This window comes from Pituophis catenifer, unplaced genomic scaffold, assembly GCF_029215685.1.
Source record: "Pituophis catenifer annectens isolate HBS135680 unplaced genomic scaffold, rPitCat1.0.hap2 SCAF_14, whole genome shotgun sequence".
NCBI classification, from domain to species: Eukaryota; Metazoa; Chordata; class Lepidosauria; order Squamata; family Colubridae; genus Pituophis; species Pituophis catenifer.
Window position 1 is genome coordinate 10,044,435 of NW_027256894.1, and position 23,888 is coordinate 10,068,322.

The window sequence follows — 23,888 nt, forward strand, 5'->3', positions numbered from 1 at the left end:
GCGCACGTGTGATTTGGGCACTCAGTCCAGAAAAGATTAGCCATCACTGCACTAAGAGATAGTATATAAGTCTAAGTGCTATTGCTATTAACCAAAGTTCTTTATGAAGGTTTCATTATGGTTATGAAGAGGATCTCATTAAGTCTCACATCAAGAGCCTTAAATGACACAGCTCCCAAACTCAGCGACACCATCTCATTCTACAGTTGAAAGACTGGTGGGTCTCGGAGAGAAATGTCCGAACAGTGAGAACAATCAACCGGAGGAATGGCTTGCTTTCAGAAGCGGTGGGTGCTCCATCACTGGAGGTTTTTAAGAAGAGACTGGACATATGGCATAGGGTCTCCTGGACTAGATTGGACTAGAAGATCTCCAAGGTCCAGGGGTGGGCTTCAAAAATTTTAGCAAGGGGTTCTCTGCCCGGTTGCTGGGTGGGCGTGGCCATGGTGGGCATGGCCTAGTCGGCCTCCTGCACCGGGGGGGGCATTTTTGCCCTCCCCGGGCTCCGGAGGCTTTCCTCGAGCCTCCAGGAGGGTGAAAACGGCCTCCCCAGGCTCCAAAGGCCCTCTGGAGGCCGAAAACGGGCCTGTTTCTGGCCTTCCTGAACTTCCGGTAAGCCCGTTTTTCACTCTCCTCGAGCCTCCCCACACGCCCTGCACTTGCCTGCATCCAAAACGGGCCGCATGGGGAGGGGAGGGACGGAAGGGGGGCAGGGCGGGGCCAGCCAGGAGTGGGATTTGGGGATTCTCCAAACTGCACAGAATCTTAGCTAGAGGTTCTCCCGAACCCCTGCGAACCCCCAGCAGCCCACCCCTGCCAATGTCCCTTCCAAGTGTTTTATTCTATAATGCTCTATTCTGCCAAGCCACCATGTAGCTGGAGGATTTTGGCTTCGTCTGTTGTATGACCCAAGTAATATTTGCTACTCTAGACTTAAGGAAGCCTTTATGAGTTGAGACCAACGGGCAAAAAAAAAAGAAAGTTTCCCAAGGTGAACAGAACTTGGCTTCCTTTTCACTGAAAAGAATGCTCCATGCAGGAAAAAAAAAAGAAGTGTTTTTAGAGGTCAATCATAAAATGTCTGGTTTTGGTTACAAACAGGCAGAGAAAAGAAATCTAAATGTTGAAGATTCAGCTCTTGTTGTTTTTTTCCCCCCTTGGCTTAGCCATTCCATGCTGGACACAGCTCTGCTTTTGCATCCTTTGCCACTGGTCCACATCTGTACCATTTGGGGTTCATCCAGACACACACACACACACACACACACACACACACACACACATGCTGAAAGACAGCACTTAAGCTAAAAAGCAAAACCGCTGAATTTCTGTGCCCTAGGAACCAAAACAGCTGAGCCAGGAGATTGTTCAACCGACAATTGTTCCCGGTTCGTTCCCTCCTTTAGCAAGAGGGAAGTCGTAACAGGATGGGGGGAAATGAGGATATACAGGAAGGGAAGGGTTTTGAGAATCCAGGGCCAGCTTATTTTGCACAGGGGATGTGGTTTTACTGAAGCCCGGCCTCTGTATGCTGCCTAATTCTCTCACAATACAAACTAATCTTTTCATTTATCCAGCGCAGTTCTTTCCATGGCTGTTATTACGAGCATCTGCCTCGCTAAATCCACCCTATTTGAACAGCATTCCATCACTTTTCCTTGCTCGAGGATTTTTTTTTTTTTTTTTTTTGCTTTAATTTATATGCCGCCCTTCTCCGGAGACTCAGGGCAGCTTACAATGCGTTAAGCAATAACCTTCATACTTTTGTATATTTATACAAAGTCAGCTTATTGCCCCCACAATCTGGGTCCTCATTTCACCTATCTTTGAAAGGATGGAAGGCTGAGTCAACCTTGAGCCTGGTGAGATTTGAACTTGCAGTAATTGCAAGCAGCAGATGTTAATCTGTTAATAACAGTGCTTTAGTCCACTGTACTGCAGGCTCGTTTCCCTGCCTCAGGGAGGACTCATACCCTGGTCAGCACTTCTTTACCTTCCTACCATTGGGAAGGAGATATAGAAGCATCGCCAGCCGTGCAAACAGGCTGAAGAACAGTTTTTATTCATGGGCTATCAAGACTCCTAAATGTGAAATAGAATCATAACTATGTAGTGGGACCAGAATGGGACTTTTCGTCTCTGACTTTTCATTCTCCTGGAGAGTTTCTCTTTAGACGATTCTCCCCTCAACTTAGAGAGCAGTTCCATGAAGATGGGCTCCAGCATGAGCCCAAAAGTTTGGAAGAAAAAAACATTGGTCCTGGTGATCAGATTGGATCCAGCAACATTGTCCTGGGACACGTATATTTTACCTTCATCCATGAAACATTCTAATCCACTTTGGAGACCCTCAAAAACTGCTCTCAGACCTAGACCTAACTCTCCTAGTAACAGACAGGAGCACCGTAGAAAGCCAACTGCTCACTCAAATCAAATTCACTCCATACCTTGTAACAAAGACAGCAGCGTCTACTGGAAGAGTGTCATCTCGTGTTCCGGGAACCTGATTGTTCCCAAGGTACTTCGCACCCCCAAACTCTTCATTTTGCCATTGGCAAAAGCTTTCCAGGGACCTCTCTCCATGGTGACCTATGGACAACCTGGCCTTCAAAGAAGAAGAAGAAGAAAAAAAAGCAGGAGAAAGAAGAAAGACAAAGGTGAGAGCCACGCATGTGGTAAAGGGATACTGAAGCTCACTTTGATGGACCGCGGACATGTGTTTTATAAATCAAGTCATCAAGCTTTTGTCAGTGTAATAAAAAAAAAGTAGCTCAGCCAAGCTCATCACAGTACCTAAAGGAGCACTCTGCAGTGGAAAATAAGTGCAATTGCATTTATTTATTTATTTATTTATTTATTTATTTATTCATTCATTCATTCATTCATTCATTCATTCATTCATTCATTCATTCATCTACCCCTCCACAGATTCCATGGATCCACGGATCCATGCATCCATGCATGCATACATTCATTCATCCATCCATCCATGCATTCATTCATTCATTCATCTACCCATCCACAGATTCCATGGATCCATGCATCCATGCATCCATGCATGCATGCATTCATTCATTCATTCATTCATCCATCCATCCATGCATTCATTCATTCATTCATTCATTCATTCATCCATCCATGCATTCCACCCATCTCACTTTGCAAACCAACATTTTGCAGTAAATGGAATTAATCTTCTCTTCACTTGTGCAGGGAACTAAAGGGGTAAGTTTGCCCACCAGACTGCATTTTATCAACTCAAGCAATATAATCATTTTTTTTCCCTCAAATAATCAACGCGGGGATTTGAAAGCCAATAAACTCATACAATGTCAAGGAAAATCAGTGGCCTATTAGGATTAGGTTGACTAGTTTGGTTTGTTTACAATAGCTACATTTTATGATGAAAGATTCCTCCAAACCCTAACCAGTCTTTTTTTAAAAAAAAAAACTAATTCATTTTTTTAGAATCCACCCTTGACTGATACTATCAGAGGAAAGTATTTCTCAAGACAAACCTTGACAACTTTTCAGTAAATTCATAAAAACAGTAAGATGAATTGACAAAAGGTACGGAACTTCCAATCTTGGAACAAGTCATCAATCCCAACCCACCAGTAGACCAAACTCAAACAGATCCCTTCTAGGATTTTCTCTCCCAATGAACTGGTCCAAGACATTCTGTAGCCTGAAGATACTGTTGGATGCTTATCCTACGGTTGGGTAAATAATATATAGAAAACTATGTTCTGTAACTTTAACTGCTACAAGATGACTAATTGATTAATTGGCTAAGCTTCTGCTCCTGCTATTAGAAGGTTGAACTGCTGAAGGGAACTGTGTCTGTATTACTGAAAAGAACTGGAATTGTAAGCAAACTATGTTTTTGTGTTGAACCGTTATTATTTGAAGAAATGTTATCTTTGTTTTAAGAAGCCAAGTTTGTTTGTTTTACTACAAGTAAAGACTGTTTATTTTTCTATCAACGTTCAGAGTCTGTGAGTATCTGTGTGTTTTGCTAAGCAACGTATCTATTCGCTGTCTGGTCCGTTGCACTACTTTGCAGAGGGCAGTTTTACCTTCAACAGATACTTCCCTTTATTTCTTCATCTTATATGAGAACAGCTGGCTTGGGAACTGCAGATGCAACGCAGAAGTTGGTCAAACTCCTTCGCTCTAGATGTGTATTGAAGAAGTCAACTGGATGAACCTCCGCCTCTGAAGGTAGCTATCTAACTATGCTTAATGATAATATCTGCTCAGGTCTTCTCCTCTTTGAAACGTCCACTAGGATGACATCCTTGTATAGTAGTCCTTGAGTTATGACCACAATTGAACCCAGAATTTCTGCTGCTAAGGGAAGCATTTGTTAAGGGAGTTTGTCCCATTTTACGACTTTCCTTTGCTAGAGTTGTTAAGTGAATCATAGCAGTGGTTAAGTTAGTGACATAGTTGTTAAGTGAATCTGGATTCCCCCATTGACATTGCTTGTCAGACGGTCGCACAAGGAGATCGCGGGACACTGCCACCGTCATAAATATGAACCACTTGCCAAGCATCTGAAATTCTGATCACATGACCCTGGGGATGCTGCAATGGATGTAAGTGTGAAAAACAGCCATAAGTCACTTTTTTCAGTGCTGTTGTAACCTTGAATGGTCACTAAATGAACTGTTGTCAGTTGAGGACTACCTGTATACACAGCCTAGGTATCAACTGGGTTGCACTCTCTGCTTGCAATCATCTACATTCATAAACGTTTTATGATTTTCAGAGTATCTCAGTCCAATTTTTTTTTTGGAACAATGTTTAGAATAGAATAGAATAGAATAGAATAGAATAGAATAGAATAGAATAGAATAGAATAGTGGAATGAAGAACAGAATAGAATAGAATAGAATAGAATAGAATAGAATAGAATAGAATAGAATAGAATAGAATAGAATAGAATAGAGGAATGAAGAACAGAACAGAACAGAACAGAACAGAACAGAACAGAACAGAATAGAATAGAATAGAATAGAATAGAATAGAATAGAATAGTGGAATGAAGAACAGAATAGAATAGAATAGAATAGAATAGAATAGAATAGAATAGAATAGAATAGAATAGAATAGAATAGAATAGAATAGAATAATGGAATGAAGAACAGAATAGAATAGAATAGAATAGAATAGAATAGAATAGAATAGAATAGAATAGAATAGAATAGAACAGAATAGAACAGGGTAGGGTAGGGTAGGGTAGGGTAGGGTAGGGTAGGGTAGGGTAGGGTAGGGTAGGAATGGAATGGAGTAGGGTAAGGTAGGGTAGGGTAGGGTAGGGTAGGGTAGGATAGGATAGGATAGGATAGGATAGGAATGGAATGGAATGGAATGGAATGGAATGGAATGGAATGGAATGGGGTAGGGTAGGGTAGGGTAGGGTAGGAATGGAATGGAATGGAATGGAATGGAATGGAATGGAATGGAATGGAATGGAATAGAATAGAATAGAATAGAATAGAATAGAATAGAATAGAATAGAATAGAATAGAATAGAATAGAATAGAATAGAATAGAATAGAATAGAATAGAATGACAGAGTTGGAAGGGACCTTGGAGGTCTTCTAGTCCAACCCCCTGCTTAGGCAGGAAACCCTACACCACTTCAGACAAATGGTTATCCAACATCTTCTTTAAAACTTCCAGTGTTGGAGCATCCACAACTTCTGGAGGCAAGTTGTTCCACTGGTTAATTGTTCTAACTGTCAGGAAATTTCTCCTTAGTTCTAAGTTGCTTCTCTCCTTGGTTAGTTTCCACCCTGTTGCTTCTTGTCTGCCCTCGGGTGCTTTGGAGAATAGCTTGACTCCCTCTTCTTTGTGGCAGCCCCTGAGATATTGGAAGATTGCTATCATATCTCCCCTAGTCCTCCTTTTCATTAAACTAAACATAACCCAGTTCCTGCAGCCATTCTTCATATGTTTTAACCTCCAGTTCCCTAATCATCTTTGTGGCTCTTCTCTGCACACTTTCTAGAGTCTCCACATCTTTTTTACATCGTGGCAACCAAAACTGGATGCAATATTCCAAGTGTGGCCTTACCAAGGCATTATAATGTGGTATTAACACTTCATGTGATCTCGATTCTATCCCTCTCTTTATGCAGCCTAGAACTGTGTTGGCTGTTTTGGCAGCTGCAGCACACTGCTGGTTCATATTTAAATGGTTGTCCACTAGGAATAGATACCACTACCCACAGTTTCAGTCAAAGCTGGAAAGCAACTTACAGGACGTCTTCGAAGCAAGACAAGCTTCGTCACTCGAACGTAGACTTTCACTCCAAGACTCTGGTGTTGAAACATATTATACACCTGAATAAAAGCAATAAAAGGACCATAACTTCACAGCACTGAAAGGCATTCATTGAACAAAAATATATTAAATCATGACTGACTTGCTTTGTTCTCTGCATAATATATATATATATTTTAAACAAATAGAGGAATTTTTGCAGGGTCACCAATTGCTCATCCAGTTATCTTGGACATCGGAAGAACCACATTTTTGAAACCAAGAACAGACAAAAGAACGACTTAAAGGCACGATTTGTGCTCTGCTGCTCATTCCTTTTCGAGCAATCAAGAAAAGGACCCAGCAACTTTGCCAAAATAATCATTCACTATGCTCTGCAAGTCTACCTCCCAACTAGGAATTAGCTGTACTCCCACACTCCTCCGGTCAACTACCGAAAAATGTTGAATGGTAGAAGGAGCCTATAATTAAAGAGCAGTCCTCTAACCTCTAAGCAGAATGGGAAGCTCCATAGCCAAAGCCCACTGAACCGTAATGTACAAAAGTCCTTAAATTACGACAATTGCTTTCAAAATAGATGCATCAGACATACTTTTCTTTCTGGCTTTCTAATGAACATGCATCTGTTTCTCAAAAGACCACAAACTGACAAGGAATTGTAAATGTATATCCTTGGTAGCTGCTGTTAAACCTTATAATTAATGTAAGGGTCTTTTGAAGGAGCATGCCGTAACATGAAATTAGTGATCCCTTGAACATTATTTTTTTTAAAAAAAACACACACGCACACACACACACACACACACACACACACACACACACACACAAGAGGCAAAAAAGAGAGAAGCTTTCAACTAACACATGCTTTAAATAGGAAGAAAAGTCTAGGAAGTCAATGTGATTTTCTTTCAAAACAGACTGATCTTCATTTTTGAAATTATTCCTCCAGGTATTATTAAATATTTGGAGAGAGACAGAGAGAGAAAGTTGGAACCTCTCCCATGAAAATCGAGCCTATCCATGCAAACATTTTAAATCTGATCGGCAAGGGGAGAGGATTTTGAAACGGATATGACTGAAATAATATGCGGCTTTATTGTTTATTTGTATGTATCCAAGGGCATCAATGCAGAGGACGTTTTAAAAAATGAACATATGCGAAAAAGATAGAATCCTGTCTTAAGCAGTTCGGCGTTTAATACAGGCAACGAAGGGAAACTAAATAAATGAAACTAGAACGATGACACCAATTAATTACTTGGATAAGAACACCAAGCAATTAAAAACATTGCATAATTAAAAGGTTGTATAACGCTTTATTGGAAATAGATTCAGAAACGGAATTGGTTAAGGATTGTATGATAAAATGGGCACAAAACTTTCAGGAACCAGTGATGATAGAAACATGGGAAAAGATCTGGGTTAGAAATGTTAAATTTACACAAGCACAAAACCTGAGAGAGAATTTTTATAAAATGTTTTATAGATGGCATTTAAACCCTAAAAAATTATCATGTATGTACCCGGATTTTCAAGCTAAATGTTGGAGATGTGAATGTGATGATGCAACTTATTATCATATATGGTGGACTTGTAAGAAAATTAAGGCATTTTGGATAAAAATTTGGTGGGTGATGCAGAACATTTTGAAAAAAAGGTTGAAATTTACTCCTCAATTGTTTTTATTGGGGATAACGATGGATTGTACAGCATTAGAGACTAAAGAGGGTGGGGGGAATATTGGGGGGGGGGATTTTCTTTGTAAAACTTTTCAATTAAAAAAAACATTGCATAATTAATCAGCTGGCAATTAACAGAATAACAGGGTTGGAAGCAACCTTGGAGGTCTTCTAGTCCAACTCTCTACTGAGGCAGGAAACTCTATACCCGTGATGGCGAATCTATGGCATGCGTGCCACAGGTGGCACACGTAGCCATATCAGTGGGCACGCGAGCTCAGTTCCGGCACGCATGTGCGCGACGGCCAGCTGATTTTCGCACCTTCTGGGCCCATCAGAAGTAGGGAAACAGGCTCTGGAGGGCCTCAAGGGGTGATGAGGAAGGTCATTTTCATCCTCCCCAGACTTCTAGAGAGACTCTGGAGGCTGGGGACAGCAAAAAATGGGCCTACCGGGCCATCACGTGCCAGGGGAGGGGGGGGAACGGGGAGGGGAGTTGTGCATACATGCGTAGGGGCATGGCACATAGAATTATGGGTGTGGGCAAGTGCGCATGTGACCCTCCTGCCCCCCTTTCCTGGCACGCGATGGCAAAAAGGTTAGCCATCACTGTTCTACATCATTTAAAAAAAAATGGTTGTCCAATCTCTTAAGTTATAGGTTTAGGCTTATTTAGATTTATATACCGCCCTTCTCCCGAAGGACTCAGGGCGGTGAACAGCCAAAGATAAAACACATACAATATAAAATTTAAAAACAATTTAAAACATATTAAACAAATTTGGCCCATACTAATTCAAACACCCCTTTTTTTAAAAGCAAATTAAAATCAAGCAATTAAAAAGAGTTAGGCCAGCCCAGCTTGTTGGAATAAAAAAGTCTTGAGGGCACAGCGGAAAGTGCGTAAATCCGGGATCCTCCGTATCTCCGGGGGGAGCTCGTTCCAAAGGGCAGGTGCCCCCACAGAGAAGGTTCTCCCCCTGGGGTGCCGCCAGTTGACACTGTTTGACCGACGGCACCCTGAGGAGCCCCTCTCTGTGGGAGCGTACTGGCCGGTGAGAGGCTACCGGTGGCAGAAGGCGGTCTCGTAGGTACCCAGGTCCTAAGCCATGGAGCGCTCTAAAGGTGGTAACCAATACCTTGAAGCGCACCCGGAAGACCACTGGGTGGATATAAAAACTTCCAGTGCAGATCTTCGCATACATTTAAGTTATGTGTACAATACATTGTTGGAAATGGTTTACATTTCAGAAGAAAGCATTGATTATAGAAGAACGGAATTCGAAGAGAACCTTGGAGGTCTTCTAGTCCAACCCCCTGCTTAGGCAGGAAACCCTACACCACTTCAGACAAATGGTTGTCCAACATCATCTTAAAAACTTCCAGTGTTGGAGCATTCACAACTTCTGGAGGCAAGTTGTTCCACTGGTTAATTGTCCTCACTGTCAGGAAATTTCTCCTTAGTTCTAGGTTGCTTCTCTCCTTGATTGGTTTCCACCTATTGCTTCTTGTTCTACCCTCAGGTGCTTTGGAGAATAGCTTGACTCCCTCTTTTTTGTGGCAACCCCTGAGATATTGGAAGACTGTGCATTTTCATTTCTGAATTAGCACATCTTAGAGAGCATCGTATTTTCCTTCTAAGCACATATATCCTATTCCTCTGAAGTGCTGGCTAAGACTTATTACCGGCATTTATTTCTACATCCTATGCAGAGAGCATAAATGTCAGAATATGAATTATTTCGCATTTCATTATTTCAAAGCTTTAAAAATACATTCAAAGTAGATATGAAGCCTTTTTAATAAGAGATGGACTTCATTTACGACTGCGCCTTTTTCTTTTAAATTCACATTCAGGGGTTGAAAGGGATTTTAATGAATATTTTGCAAGGTTTTATTTTTCTCGGAAGGAACAGAAATGAAATTGCTTTCAGAAGGCCCAACCTTCAAAAAAAAACAAAAAAAACCTGCAAGCATAATGCGTGTGCTAATAAGCCATTTTAAGTCTCACTTTGTGGTTTGACAGTGAAGGCAATGCCTTACAGCAAGGACCTCAATGAATAAATAACCCCCTTTGCCTGACAGCAATGTTCTATTTGCTTAAATCCTGACATGCATGCCAAAATTAACATTCTGGTTTCTTTTAGAAGCAGCTGTTCATCCCCCTAGCAAACCCCAACCAGACGTCGAACGTTAAGAGGCCAAAATCTGCAGGTTGCTACATCGGAGTTCAACATATCCAGCTGGAAACGTATCTTTGCCTTCGCTGACAACCAATAACTCAAAACGATGATTCAGTTTAGCCGTTTTTCACCAGCAACGTAGACAAGATTACAACTGTAGGTAGCAATGCTTGAGTCCTGCCATTATCCTGCTGCGTTGCAATCCATCTCGTTCAGAGAGCTGTTTCTCCCACTAAAAGATGGATGAAGGGTCACAAGAAAAACAGCCACACTTCCTCTATCCAGTGCTTTATGAGGGGGGTTTCAGTAGGGGTGGGTTTGCAAGGGGTTCTCTGCCCGGTTGCTGGGTGGGCGTGGCCATGGTGGGTGTGGCCTAGTCGTGAGGTAACCAATCATCCTCCTTTAGGGAGGACAGTCCTTCTTCTGCAAGTTCTGTCCTCTCTCGAAAAGTGTCCTCCTACATGTCCTCCTTTTCGTTATTTGAAGACTAATCTGTAAATCTCCGTATTCGATCGATGCCGATCCGATCCGTTGCGTGTGATGTGACGTATTTGTATTTGACATGAAGATTCGTCAAGGCTCGGTACCGTGCGGCGAGACGCGATTATGAGACGCGTGCGCTCCGCACAGGAGAATTGTTTTGAGAGAGTGCCCATGGTGGGGGCGGGGGCGTTTTTGCCCTCCTCAGGCTCCGGAAGCTTTCCTTGAGCCTCCGGAAGGGCAAAAACAGCCTCCCCAGGCTCCAGAGGCCCTTTGGAGGCCAGAAACGGGCCTGTTTCCAACCTTCCTGAACTTCCGGTAGGCCCGTTTTTCATCCTCCCCAAGCCTCCATGCGTGCCCTGCACTGACCTGCATCCAAAACGGGCAGCGTGAGGACTCCTGGGAGGGGCGGGGCAGGGTGGGAGGTGCCAGCCAACAGTGGGATTTGGGGCAGTGGTGAAATCTGAACCAGTTGACTCCCAGTTTGCTGGCTGCGCATGCACGCTGTGCGCCAAACATGCACTGCGCGCGCACATGTGCATTACACACCACGCATCAAATGCGAGGTGTGGGTGTGCACACCAAAAGGAGACTTGGGGAGGTAAGTAGAACAGTGCACGGGGGTGAGGGGGTGATCAGCTGTGGCGCGTGATCGTCAGAGCCTTTTTTTACCTTTTAAAAGCAGGAAGTAACGACACCCGAGCAGATGGGCAGAGCTTCACGCCGCCATTGCTACCGGTTCTCCAAACCACCTGCCACAATCGCTACCCGGGTCGCCTGATCTGGTCCGAACCAGGAGCATTTCACCCCTGATTTGGGGGTTCTCTGAACGGCACAGAATCTTAGCTAGAGGTTCTCCCGAATCTCTGAGAACCCCCAGCAGCCCACCTCTGATTTTCAGTAGAAGTAAACAGCTGCCATATGTCTGGATGGGGAAATGAACATGGCCCTACCACTGGTTTAGAAATGAACTGGCCCTAAAAAAAGGAGGTGGTTTAGAGCCCTTTTGATAAGGTTTCCGTCTGAAGACCTCCAAAATTCAATGGCAAGATTTTCACACTTCAAAGTAAGGCATATTTGGTTGAATCAGACTCGACTGCCGGATTGTATGTGCTAAGTCTTAACCCATCCTTATAGGGTTTCCACTAAAGGAGAATATTTGTAGTTCAGGGTTGAAACGAGGGGTCCTTGGTGCTCTCTGAGCTTGGTTGTTTTCCCATAGACGTTTCATTACTCAAACTAGGTAACACTAGCACTGATGGCATTTTACTTAGAGTAATGAAATGTCTGCAGAAAAACAACCAAGTTAGAGAGGGACAGAACGCTCTTCCACATTAAAACAAAGTGATGCCTACCCTCAAATACAAGTATAAGCACTGGGCTAATTTGGAATAATTGAGGAAGCCCTCATGTCTTTTAGCTACTTTCTTTATCCAAAGTACTTCAGAGCAGGACAGAAAGTAATGGGTGGGAAGATCATTAAAGAGAGATCCAACCTAGAACTGAGGAGAGATTTCTTGACAGTGAGAACAATTAATCAGTGGAACAGCTTGCCTCCAGAAGTTGTGGCTGCTCCATCACGGAAGGCTTTTAAGAAGAGGCTGAATAGCTATTTGTCCAAAATGCTATAGGGTCTCCAGCTTGAGCAGGAAGTTAGACTAGAAGACTTCCAAGGTCCCTTGTCTATGTTCTATGTTTCATTCTATGTTTTTTTTATTATTATTATTATTATTATTATTATTATTATTATTATTATTATTATTATTATTTTCATTAAATATGAAACTCAGTCAACTGAACATTCAAAAATGCATCACAAATACCATTGACAGGTGCTAATGGTTGATACAGGTTGCTGCCAGCATCCTAGGTATCAACCAAGTATCTTCTTAAAATATATGATGTTCCGAGTAGCGCAGTTTTTCGCAGTTCCGCTGGTGTTATTGCAGGAAGCTGCCATTTCTTGATGTATCTTATAAAATTCTTGGACATGGTACCAAGTGCCCCAATAACATTGTTATTGTTGTTGTTGTTATTTACTTTATTCATTAAACATGAAACTCAGTCAACTGAACATTCAAAAATGCATCACAAATACCATTGACTGGTGCATTTTATAAAATTCTTGGACAATGGGTATCACTGTTGTTGTTGTTATTAACAACATGAAGGGCAGAGTAGAGACATGCTGTTCTACCTACCATGTTCATCACAGTAAGGATGAATCGTTGAGCCGCATCAACTCCATGATATTGGACCATGTCAGCATCTGCCACCACAAGGGTTTCCACCGTATACTCATTTGTGAGATGAATGGCGTTCCTCCGTCCTTTCCAGTCGTGGAGATGCTTGCCCTTTGGAGGCTTTTTTTTTTCTAGAAAGCAAAAGAACTTATTTCAAAAGCTCCTTCTAATACGTTCGGCCTTGGGTGTTCTAGCATTTAGAAAAACTCAGATCTATGCAAATATCAATAACACGTAGACTTATATACCACGTAGACTTATATAGTGCTTTACAGCACTCTCTGGGCAGTTTACAATGTCAGCATATTGCCCTCAACAATAAGGACTGATGAGGATTCAGAAGGATGGAAGGCTGAGTCAACTTTGAATCAGTCAGGATCGAACTCCAGGCTGTAGGCAGAGTTTGCCTGAAATACTGCATTCTAACCACTGCGCCTTCAGAGCTCACAGAGAATATTTGTAGGTCAAAGTTGACCTACATAGGGCCAGGGGTGGGCTTCAGATCCATTAGCAACGGGTTCACTGCCCTGTTGCTGGGTGGGCGTGGCCATGGTGGGCGTGGCCTAGTCAGCTGCCTACACCACAGCGGGGTGGGAGGCATTTTTCAACCTCCCCAGGCTCCAGAGGCTTTCCACGAGCCTCCAGAAAGGTGAAAACAGCTTCCCCCGAGGTCTGGAGGCTCTCCGGAGGCTGGAAACAGGCCCGTTTCCGGACTTCCGGAACCTCCGGGAGGCCCCTGCACTTACCTGGAATGATGAACAGGCCACATGGAGACTCCTAGGACGGGTGGGACAGGGTGGGCATGGCCAACCAAGGGTGGCCTTTGGGGGTTCGCCAAACCCCAGCGATCCTTGGCTAGAGGATCACCCGAACCTTGCTGAATCCCACAGGAGCCCACCCCTGCATAAGGCCCTTGGTGCTTTCTGATCTTGGTGGCTTCCTTGCATTGATGATGCTGCCTAGTTTGGTAATGAAACATCTGCAAGAAAACCATCAAGCTCAGAGAGCAGCAGGGATCCTAGAGATATGTTCTGTCCCCGTACCACACCCACACACCCACAGACGGCCCGGAGTTAATAAGCCACACGACAAAACTCTTTGATGATAAAGCTGGCAGCAACCCAGTGGCTAGCTGCCAATTCAGACTTTACTCACACAAAACAAAGATTAGTCCAAATGCAGTCCGATAAAGCAGGCAAAGTCCAGTAAAGCAGAGATCATGGAGTATTTCCAGTTTTTGCTCATCACAAACTGAACCGGCCACCACACCCACATTTATACCCTGTGGGGTGTGGTCCAGTGACTCAGCTAATCTCTGGCACGCCTTCCCCTCTGCTGCGCATGCTTCTCCCTGCGCCTCTGTTGAGGGTCCAGCCAGCACTTATCTCCTTCGTCGCTGTCCACCTGTGGCTGCGGGGATGTGCTTGGCTCTGAGCCTATCGTTTGGCCTTCGGTGTCCTCCGGATGCATTGCCAGAGAGGAGGGTCCTGGAGAGGGAGGCCTTGCCAACTCCTCCCCCTCACTCTCAGAGTCTGCATCTGTCGATAGCCCAGGCTCAGGCAACGGAACCACAACACTATCTATGCAAACTAGGTGGAACAAAGATGGACCTGCCTGAGAATTCATCACATAGATGTTTCCACAATTTTAGGACTGCTTTCATGAAGGAATATAAAACTTGGGAATGGGGAAGGAAGAAAAAAAAGAAGAGAGAGATTAAGAAAGAAACTCAACACTTTACTTGGCTTAGTATAGGATAGCACAAGAGAGGAACCTGAGCGTATTTTCAAGGTTGATGCTAGTCCTTCAAGCTAGGCAAGATACAGAAGGGATTTTTCCTGATTCTTTTCCTTATCTATATATATAAAAGCAAAATCCACTCACTCATCATGAAATCACCAGAACAGTAAAGCCTACAAACTTAAAATTTGGCACATATGTTCCTCTTGGTTTCTAGGTGCTTGCTAAGAAAGGATTTTTCAAAATGACCATCAGATCCAGGGGTGAAATGCTCCCGGTTCGGACCGGCTCGGGCGAGTAGGTAGCGATGGCAGCGGGCAGTTCCGAGAACCAGTAGCAAAAATCCCTGCCCCGCCCCCCATGCCCAGCTGAACCGCGCAATCATCAGAGCCTTTTTTTTTCTCTTAAATGGCTCTAACGATCCAAGCTCTGATGATCCTAGCTGAGTTGCCTGCTAATCAGGCAACTCAGCTTGGATCGTCAGAGTCTTTTGAAAGCATTTTTTACATGGTTTTACATGTAAAAAATGGTTTTAAAAGTAAAAAAAAAAATTGGCCACGCCCACCCAGTTACATTACCCCCCCACCAAGCCACGTCCACAGAACCGGTAGTAACAAATTTTAGATTTCACCCCTGATCAGATCACTAGTATTTCATATACAGTATTATATTCACACGCTCTCATGCTAAGGAGTTAAATGTTCTACACCCCTCCCCACCTGAAAAGAACTCTGTTCCAACTGCCGGTTGCCTCACAATCCATTACCTCAGTTCAAACTGGCAGGCATCCCACTCCTTCACTCAGGAGCGGTCTGGGGCTCCTTACGGTACTAAACCTCACTACGTCACCAAAATGTCTACGCCTTCCACCTTTGGAACTGCTTCCGGACTCAAGGTGGCGGGAGAGATATTCCCTTATGTATTTCAATCACCGACCACCATTGAGCCAACGGATTGTGAACCGAATTTCTCCTGCATAGTGTCCCAGCCCCAACTCACTTCTAACACTGACCTTCTCAGTTCAGATGAATCTGTTCCTTCTACTGTAACACCAGTTAAAGGGAAAAGACTGTCTTTCTGCTGCCTGGAAGTACAACAAATGCTTCCAAATGATGTCTTTTGGAGCCAGAGAGGTGAAGGAGGGAAATTTTATGCCAACATTCAAAGTGCCTTGGCAGGTCTACCACAGGATAGGGAGTATCATGGCAGGGCCTCAGCAGCAGCCTTCATTTCTCCAGATATCAGGGGTGAAATCCAGCAGGTTCTGACAGGTTCTGGAGAACCGGTAGCGGAAATTTTGAGTAGTTTGGAGAACCGGCAAATACCACCTCTGGCTGGCCCCAGAGTGGGGTGGGAATGGAGATTTTGCAATATCCTTCCCCCAGGAGTGGGGAGGGAATGGGGATTTTGTCGTATTCTCCCCTAGAGTGGGGTAGGAATGGAGATTTTGCAGTATCCTTCTGCTACCACACCCACCAAACCACGTCCACAGAACCGGTAGGGAAAAATTTTAGATTTCACTCCTGCCAGATAGACTTTGTTGGTGATGATGGCAATGAGAGTCTGTCAAGACCATGGTCGTAAGTGTGAAAAATGGTCATAAGTAGTGAAGCACGGGTATCCGGCTAGTGTTTATATAAGGAAATAATTGACGCAAATTGAAGATTTGAGACCCAGAGAAATGATTGTACAGTGAAAAACAGAATATTTTCACTCAAAATCTCTGTGCACTCTTCCTTGACAGAAATCAGTAGCAATTCTTCCATGAAACTGATATTGAAACTGTTAGGGGGGGGGGAAATGCAAATAAAATAAAATAAAATAAAATTGGCACTGCCTGACTTCATCTGTAATTAATATCAAACCTTCTGTTCATCCACATATCCATCACTTTCCATCAGCATAGCATTTTGTACACATTCAGCTCATCCTCTATCAAAGAGTTTGGTATGTTCTGCTTTATTCATTTTTTTTTTGCCTAAGGCACTAACTATCATCACCTATAGCTCTCTTCCCTTCCCGATTCCATACTGAAACAACAGACATTTATGCCCTCTCCCCCCCCCCATCCTAAGAAAGTAAAACATTAAGCAAAACAAAGAGAGGGGAAAATATACACCCTGGAAATACCCTGCTGGGGATAAAAATCGGTCTTATACATATACCCCCACGTAGAGAATCTTACTGTTGAGTTAATAATAAATAATAGCAATTTCTCCACCAGTAGCTACAATCTCACTCAACCTGTCTGGGCAAAATTCCTATCCATCTGCACTGTCTGTGTGTGTTCAAAAACAGGATGTCGATTATTAAACTAGACATATTAAACCCACCTCCTCCTAAAGGCCTAAGGCAGGATTCAGCCATTTTCCATCAAGGACTTCTATCAGCACAGAGTTGGCAATTCAGCTCCATCAGGGGTTAGCAGAAGAACCTTTTAAGTCCTCCATCAGTCAAACTCAGGTTTTTTTTTAAATTCAACCAATGTTTTAGACAATTATTTCTGGTCAGTTACCATATCTGGAATTCGAAGAGCTTTTTATGGGCATCTTCTCAAAATGGCTTCCTGGGGTGGATTTTTTTTTTGTTGTTGTTGTTGACATATTGACAAAATAGGATGCAGTGACTCAAAGACGCTGAGCTTGTCGATCGAAAGGTCGGCAGTTCAACGGTTCGAATCCCTAGTGCCACGTAACTGTGGGTGAGCTCCCGTTACTTGTCCCAGCTTCTGCCAATCTAGCAGTTCGAAAGCACGTAAAAAACGCAAGTAGAAAAATAGGGACCACCTTTGGTGGGAAGGGAACAGCGTTCCGTGGCGCCTTTGGCATTGAGTCATTCTGGCCACATGACCACGGAGACGTCTTTGGACAGCGCTGGCTCTTCGGCTTTGAAACGGAGATGTGTACCGTCCCCTAGAGTTGGGTACGACTAGCACATATATGTGAGGGGAACCTTTACCTTTAACTTTACTATTCACAAAATGGGTGTTATGGGGGGGAGGGGTCACAGCTAATGATTAAACACCAGGAGCTAGAAGACCTTGGAGGCAACCAATCATTCTAGGGGGGACACTAGACATGACATGATAGCAATGTGCCAATATCTAAGGGTTTACCACAAAGAAGATGGGGTCAACTTAATCTCCAAAATACCTAGAAGGCAGGACACAAAGCAATGGATGGGAACTAATCAAGGAGAACACGAACCTAGAATTAGAAATCTCCTGACAGTTAGAACAATTAGGGCTCCATCAATGGAGATTTTAAGAAGTGACTGGACAGAAATATATAGGGTTTCCTGCTTAAGCAGTGGACTAGATAACCTCCAAGGCAGGGGTGAAATCCAGGAGGTTCTGACAGGTTCTGGAGAACCGGTAGCGGAAATTTTGAGCAGTTCAGAGAACCGGTAGCAGAAAATTTCGAGTAGTTCGGAGAACTGGCAAATACCACCTCTGGCTGGGGTGGGAATGGAGATTTTGCAGTATCCTTCTCCTGCCACACCCACCAAGCCATGCCCACCAAGCCGACAGAACCAGTAGTAAAAAAATTTGGATTTCACCACTGCTCCAAGGTCCTTTCCAACTCTATTTTCTGTTATTAGAGCTACCTGGTCCCTATGCATGCTCTATTTTTTTTTTTTAAGATAAAAAGAATGAGTGAGTGAGTGAGTGAGTGAGTGAGTGAGTGAGTGAATGAATGAATGAATGAATGAATGAATGAATGAATGAATGAATGAATGTATTCCTGGTCATAAGACTGACCATAATATAAGGAAGCAGCAGGCTAAAATATTCATTTTTTTTTTTTTACATTTTGGTTCCCTACTTTCAGAAGCAAAACATGTAAGGGGAAAAAAGAGATCTAAGGAGCTACATTTGTCAGTTATAACTTGGCACCCAACTTATTAGAGGAAATGTTTGTTCCATCCAACCTCTAGTCTTCCGATAATGGAGAACCTTTTTTTACCATCTATGGTTCCCACAGCTCAAATAAAGGGCTGGTAAATGATTAAAGACTTAATTCACAAATTTGAATTAATCTGGAGTCACATATTTCACTGAGGCCTAAGATGATTTATTTGGTGGACCAGAACCCTGGGATGAGCCAGAATAATAGCAACTGCCAGAATGGCCCCTTCCTGTTACCCCTCCTAGTTAAACAGACCCTCCCAGAGAAATTCAGGGCCAAGAATTCACAATTGCAAGAATATGTGTATGGGACATATTCCCAGTTATTTTTCTCTGCCTCATAAAAAAATACAGAATAATGAGCGAAAGACATCCTAAAAGGAAACCACACTGCAGTTGGTGATGACAGATAGCAGAAGATGCTCATTTTGAAGCAGGAGACTGTTTGACCGTTAGAAGCCACCAGATGTTTTCTTAAAGTTGATTAGAACAGATGCATGCTGGGAATTTAGCAGCCATGACACCTGTCATGTTGGGGTTTTTTTTGTCCAATGGTTTCTTATCAAACGATGCAAGCAGACTTCTGTGGAATTTTTCAGAATCACCCTCTGGGCAATCTTTGTCCCCCAGCCAGCCCATTCTCTTTGGTTAGAGCCCTACGTATATAAAGGTAAAGGTTCCCTTCGCACATATGTGCTAGTCGTTCCCGACTCTAGGGGGCAGTGCTCATCTCCGTTTCAAAGCCGAAGAGCCAGCACTGTCCAAAGAAGCCTCCGTGGTCATGTGGCCAGCATGACTCAACGCCAAAGGCGCACGGAATGCTGTTCCCTTCCCACCAAAGGTGGTCCCTGTTTTTCTACTTGACCTTCTTTCCTTCCGTCGCGAGCTGAAGACGTGGCTCTTCCGCCAATTAAACTGATCCGTTTGGGAGTACACTGGTATAATTTTAAATTGTTTTTTAATTGGGTTACTGATTTTAATTTGGTATTTTATTGTGATTTGTATTGTGATTTGTATTGAAGTTGTCATTTTGTAAGCCGCCTTGAGTCCCTAGGGAGAAAGGCGGCATATAAATCGCAATAAATAAATAAATAAATAAATAAATAAATATAAATAAATAAATAAATAAATTTTTTTACGTGCTTTCGAACTGCTAGGTTGGCAGAAGCTGGGACAAGTCACGGGAGCTCACCCCGTTACGCGGCACTAGGGATTCGAACCGCTGAACTGCCGACCTTTTGATCGACAAGCTCAACATCTTAGCCACTGAGACACCACATCTCTTAAAGGAACTTTAAGGCTGAGAAATTTAACTGATTCATTTTGCAGCATTGATCAAAGTGACCCATTGGATTCTCTAAATCATTCTTCAATGGGAGATTTTCAATGAATGGGTGCCCATCAAGTCCCTTCCTTGCCCCCCTCTCCCAGAAATAAAGTTTTTCCTGCAGACAGTTTGCTAAAGTACAGGCCTAAACTATAATAATGATGGATTAAGGGAAGGGGGGGAGTGAGTCTTTCAACAGGGCAAGCCAATTTCTCCCGCATCTGATTTATGAATCTTGGAATGCTATTCCTCCGCGAGTCAATAAAAATCCCCAAACTAAAATAAACAGCAGCCATTAAAGAAAGGATTAAATGAACAGCACCCGTCGTCGTCTCCTCTTGAACAAACTGATATTATAAGCTCCGCAGCTCAGATTGTTGAGGGTTAGCAGAGAGACAAATAAAAGACAAGCAGGGGGACCCATGGAGGAGCTCAGGCCGAAGAGAACGAATCCTTAAAACAGAAACATAGGGAGTTCTTCCAAATTAGAATGAGCCACGGGTGAAGAATCAGAAGAGAAGGATCAGTGGGGTGCTGGGGTATTCGTTCTGCCAGCAGACACCAGTGGTAGTGCCCCAGGAGAGTTAAAAATAATTGAAAGTGTTGAAGAACGGTGGCAGGAATTGGGTATGGTTAGTATAGAGCCGTGATGGCGAACCTATGGCACCCATGCCAGTGGTGAAATCCACTGGTTATGTGGGTGTGGCTTGGTGAGCATGGTATGGCTTGGTGGGCGTGGCTTGGTGGGCATGGCAGGGGAAGGATACTGCAAAATCTCCATTCCCTCCCCACTCCAGAGAAAGGATACTGCAAAATCTCCATTCCCTCCCCACTCCTGGGAGAAGGATATTGCAAAAACTCCATTCCCACCCCAGTCTGGGGCCAGACAGAGGTGGTATTTGCCGGTTCTCCAAACTACTCAAAATTTCCGCTACCAGTTCTCCAAAATTTCCGCTACCAGTTCTCCAAACTGCTCAAAATTTCCGCTACCAGTTCTCCAAAATTTCCACTACCAGTTCTCCAAACTGCTCAAAATTTCCGCTACCAGTTCTCCAAACTGCTCAAAATTTCCACTACCAGTTCTCCAAACTGCTCAAAATTTCCACTATCGATTCTCCAGAACCTGTCAGAACTTGCTGGATTTCACTCCGACGCATGCCCGAAGTGGCACGCAGAGCCATGTCGCCTGGCATGTGTGGCATTGCCTGTTCCTCTTCTGGGTTTCTGGCGCGCATGCACATGCGATGATCAGCTGGCCTTTGTGCATGCGGTGGTGCTGGAAACCAGAAGAGCTGGTCTTCCATTTTCCAGCGTGAGTATGGTCTCACCTTATCCAGCACGTGCATGTCCCCTGGACAGCTCCTCTTCCTGGTCAGAGCCCTGACGAGCGTGTGTGGGGGCACATGTGGCCTGCGCGCGCGATGCGCTCCCTTTTCAGCACTTGGTGTTGCCCACGTGTGCACTCCAGTGGTGGGTTGTCCCCGGTTCTATAGAACTGATAATAAAACTGGTGGGAGGCTCCACCCACCGACCCTGATGTCATCAAAACGCTTCTGCACATGCACAGAAGAGCGTGCGCACAGCCCTGCTGCGAACCGGTAGTAAAGGTAAGTAGAACCCACCCCTGGTGCACTCCCTTTTTGGCTGAAAAGGTTTTCCATCACTGGTATAGAGAAAAGAAAGACTAGGGGGGACATGATTGCAGTCTTCCAGTATTTGAGGGGCTGCCACCAAGAAAAATAGAATAAAATAGAGTAGAGTAGAGTAGAGTAGAGTAGAGTAGAGTAGAGTAGAATAGAATAGAATAGAATAGAATAGAATAGAATAGAATAGAATAACAGAGTTGGAAGGGACCTTGGAAACGTGTTACCACCGGTTCGCTTCGCACACGCGATTTGCGCGCGATGTTGTGAAATTAAAGCATTTTCATCATCTTTGTTTCTTAGCCGAGGGAGCCAGCATTGTCCAAAGACGCTTCCGTGGTCGTGTGGTCAGCATGACTATATACCGAAGTGCACAGAACGCTGTTACCTTCCCACCAAAGTGGTACCTATTTATCTACTCACATGTTCATGCTTTCGAACTCTGAGGTGGGCGGAAGCCGGGACAGGGAACGGGAGCTCACCCCATCCCATGGTGCTTGGGTTTTGAACCCAAGCTCTCAGCTTTCCAGCCTTTAACTGCTGAGCCAGGGGTGAAATTCAGCTGGTTCTATCTGGTTCGGGCGAATCGGTAGCGGCGGCTGTGGGAGACTCTGCCCACTCGCACAGTCGTCATGACGTCGCTTCTTTGCGATGATTATCAGCCTCTGCGCATGCACAGAAGGCTTTGCACATGAGTGGACAATGGCACATTTGCGAACCAGTAGGGAAGGTAAGTGAATTTCACCCCTGAGCTGAGCTATAATTTGCTTAAGAGCCCCTTATCATGAGACGAGCTATAACAGGAATGAATGAGAGAGTTATTTGAGCTCCTAAAGCAGAGGTCCTTGCTTGCCAACTCAGTTCTGTATGTGAAGAAGAGATTATTATAATCACAGAACTTGTCAGGAGATCATAGTGAAGAATTGACCTCTTGTCTACCTCCTCAATGTCTTTTTGGTGTCTCACCAGGAAAGCCAATTGCTGACTCAAACGATAGAAAGAAAATGACAGCCAAATTAATACTTTTAGTTGGACCATACACGTAAATTGAGTCCTACCCCTATTAATTAGGTTACCGCTGAAGACTAGTCAGAAACTTCACAGGCCTCAAAACCCAATTATATCCCTGCCAGAAACCCAGGCATTTAAAACATCTCTTTCCAGTTTTAAAACACTCATTTCTGTGTTTACTTTCCAGCTCTTGCCTGTTGGCTTGATCTTTCGAAGCTTAACAAGGGCTGGGGAATCTGGAGATCTCAAGGATCACCTATTTTACATAAATCTGTCCAGGTATAAATATATTGTGTTGTTCATAATCCTGCTCAGAACCAGTTTGGTTTAGTTGTTAAGGTACTTGGCTAGAAACCGGGAGGTTGTGAGTTCTAATCCCACTTTAGGCATGAAGCCAGTCACTTTCTCTCAGCTCTAGGAAAGAGGCAATGGCACGCCATTGAAATCTTGCCAGGAAAACTGCAGGGACTTGTCTAGCCAATTGCCAGGAGACAATCCTGACTCAAAGGCAGTGGTGGAATTCAGCTGGTTCGGGCCAGTTTGGGCGAACTGGTAGTTAAATTGCTGGCTGGCCCATTCCCTCCCCTCCTCACCCCTTCCAGGTGTCCCACGAGCCCCATTTTTGCTCCCGAGAGGCTTCAGGGAGGCCTATTAGGCCCAAAATGGGGCACGGGGGGGTGGCAGCCCGTTTTCACTCCCAGAAGGCTGCAGGGAGGCCTTCTAGGCCCAAAACGGGGTGGGGTGGGTGTGTCGCATCCCCCCCATGGCCCGTTTTGGCAGGAGGCCAAGTGCTGCCTGTCAAATGCCCTGGTCAACCCACCATGGTCACGCCCACCCAGCCGGTCATTAGGGCAGAGAACCGGTTGTTAAATTATTTGAATTCCAACACTGCTCAAAGGTATCAATAAATAAATAAAAATCCCACTCCAGCAAATACAGCAAGGCAGATAGAAACATGGACAAGTTCCTATTTGCTGTCAGAGACATCTGACAGAGGGAGGTAAAACATAAATAAAGATGATGGATTCGACCATACAATCAAAGCCTTGTCCTGTTTTTTACATGTTTTCTCGCACTTCCTACGCATCTGCTTGTCAAATATGGGGATTCTTTAACTACTTACTATAGAATCCCCTGTAGCAGCTCATCTATATATATAAAAGCAAAAACCACTCACAGATTAATCATGAAATCTCCAGAACCGTAAAGTCTACAAGCTTGAAATTTGCCAGTATGTTCCTCTTGGCTTCTAGGTGCTCGCTAAGAAAGGATTTTTCGAAATGACCATCAGAGCATTAGTATTTCCTATATTATTATTAACATGTTCTGATGCTAAGGAGTTGTACTCCCCCTCCCCACCTGAAAAGAAATCTGTTCCAA

General features: G+C 43.9%; 1 protein-coding gene across 1 annotated transcript in view; it reads right to left on the reverse strand.

Annotated features, from left to right (window-relative positions):
• ADAMTS17 (ADAM metallopeptidase with thrombospondin type 1 motif 17) overlaps positions 1 to 23,888 on the reverse strand; it is a 179,507-nt gene that overhangs the window by 127,054 nt on the left and 28,565 nt on the right. Inside the window, exons 4-6 of the mRNA XM_070953589.1 lie at positions 12,839 to 13,011; positions 6,271 to 6,354; positions 2,448 to 2,605 (exon numbers count right to left, since the gene is read on the reverse strand). Coding sequence (XP_070809690.1) covers positions 2,448 to 2,605; positions 6,271 to 6,354; positions 12,839 to 13,011 — 415 coding nt within the window. The remainder of the gene's footprint in view (positions 1 to 2,447; positions 2,606 to 6,270; positions 6,355 to 12,838; positions 13,012 to 23,888) is intronic.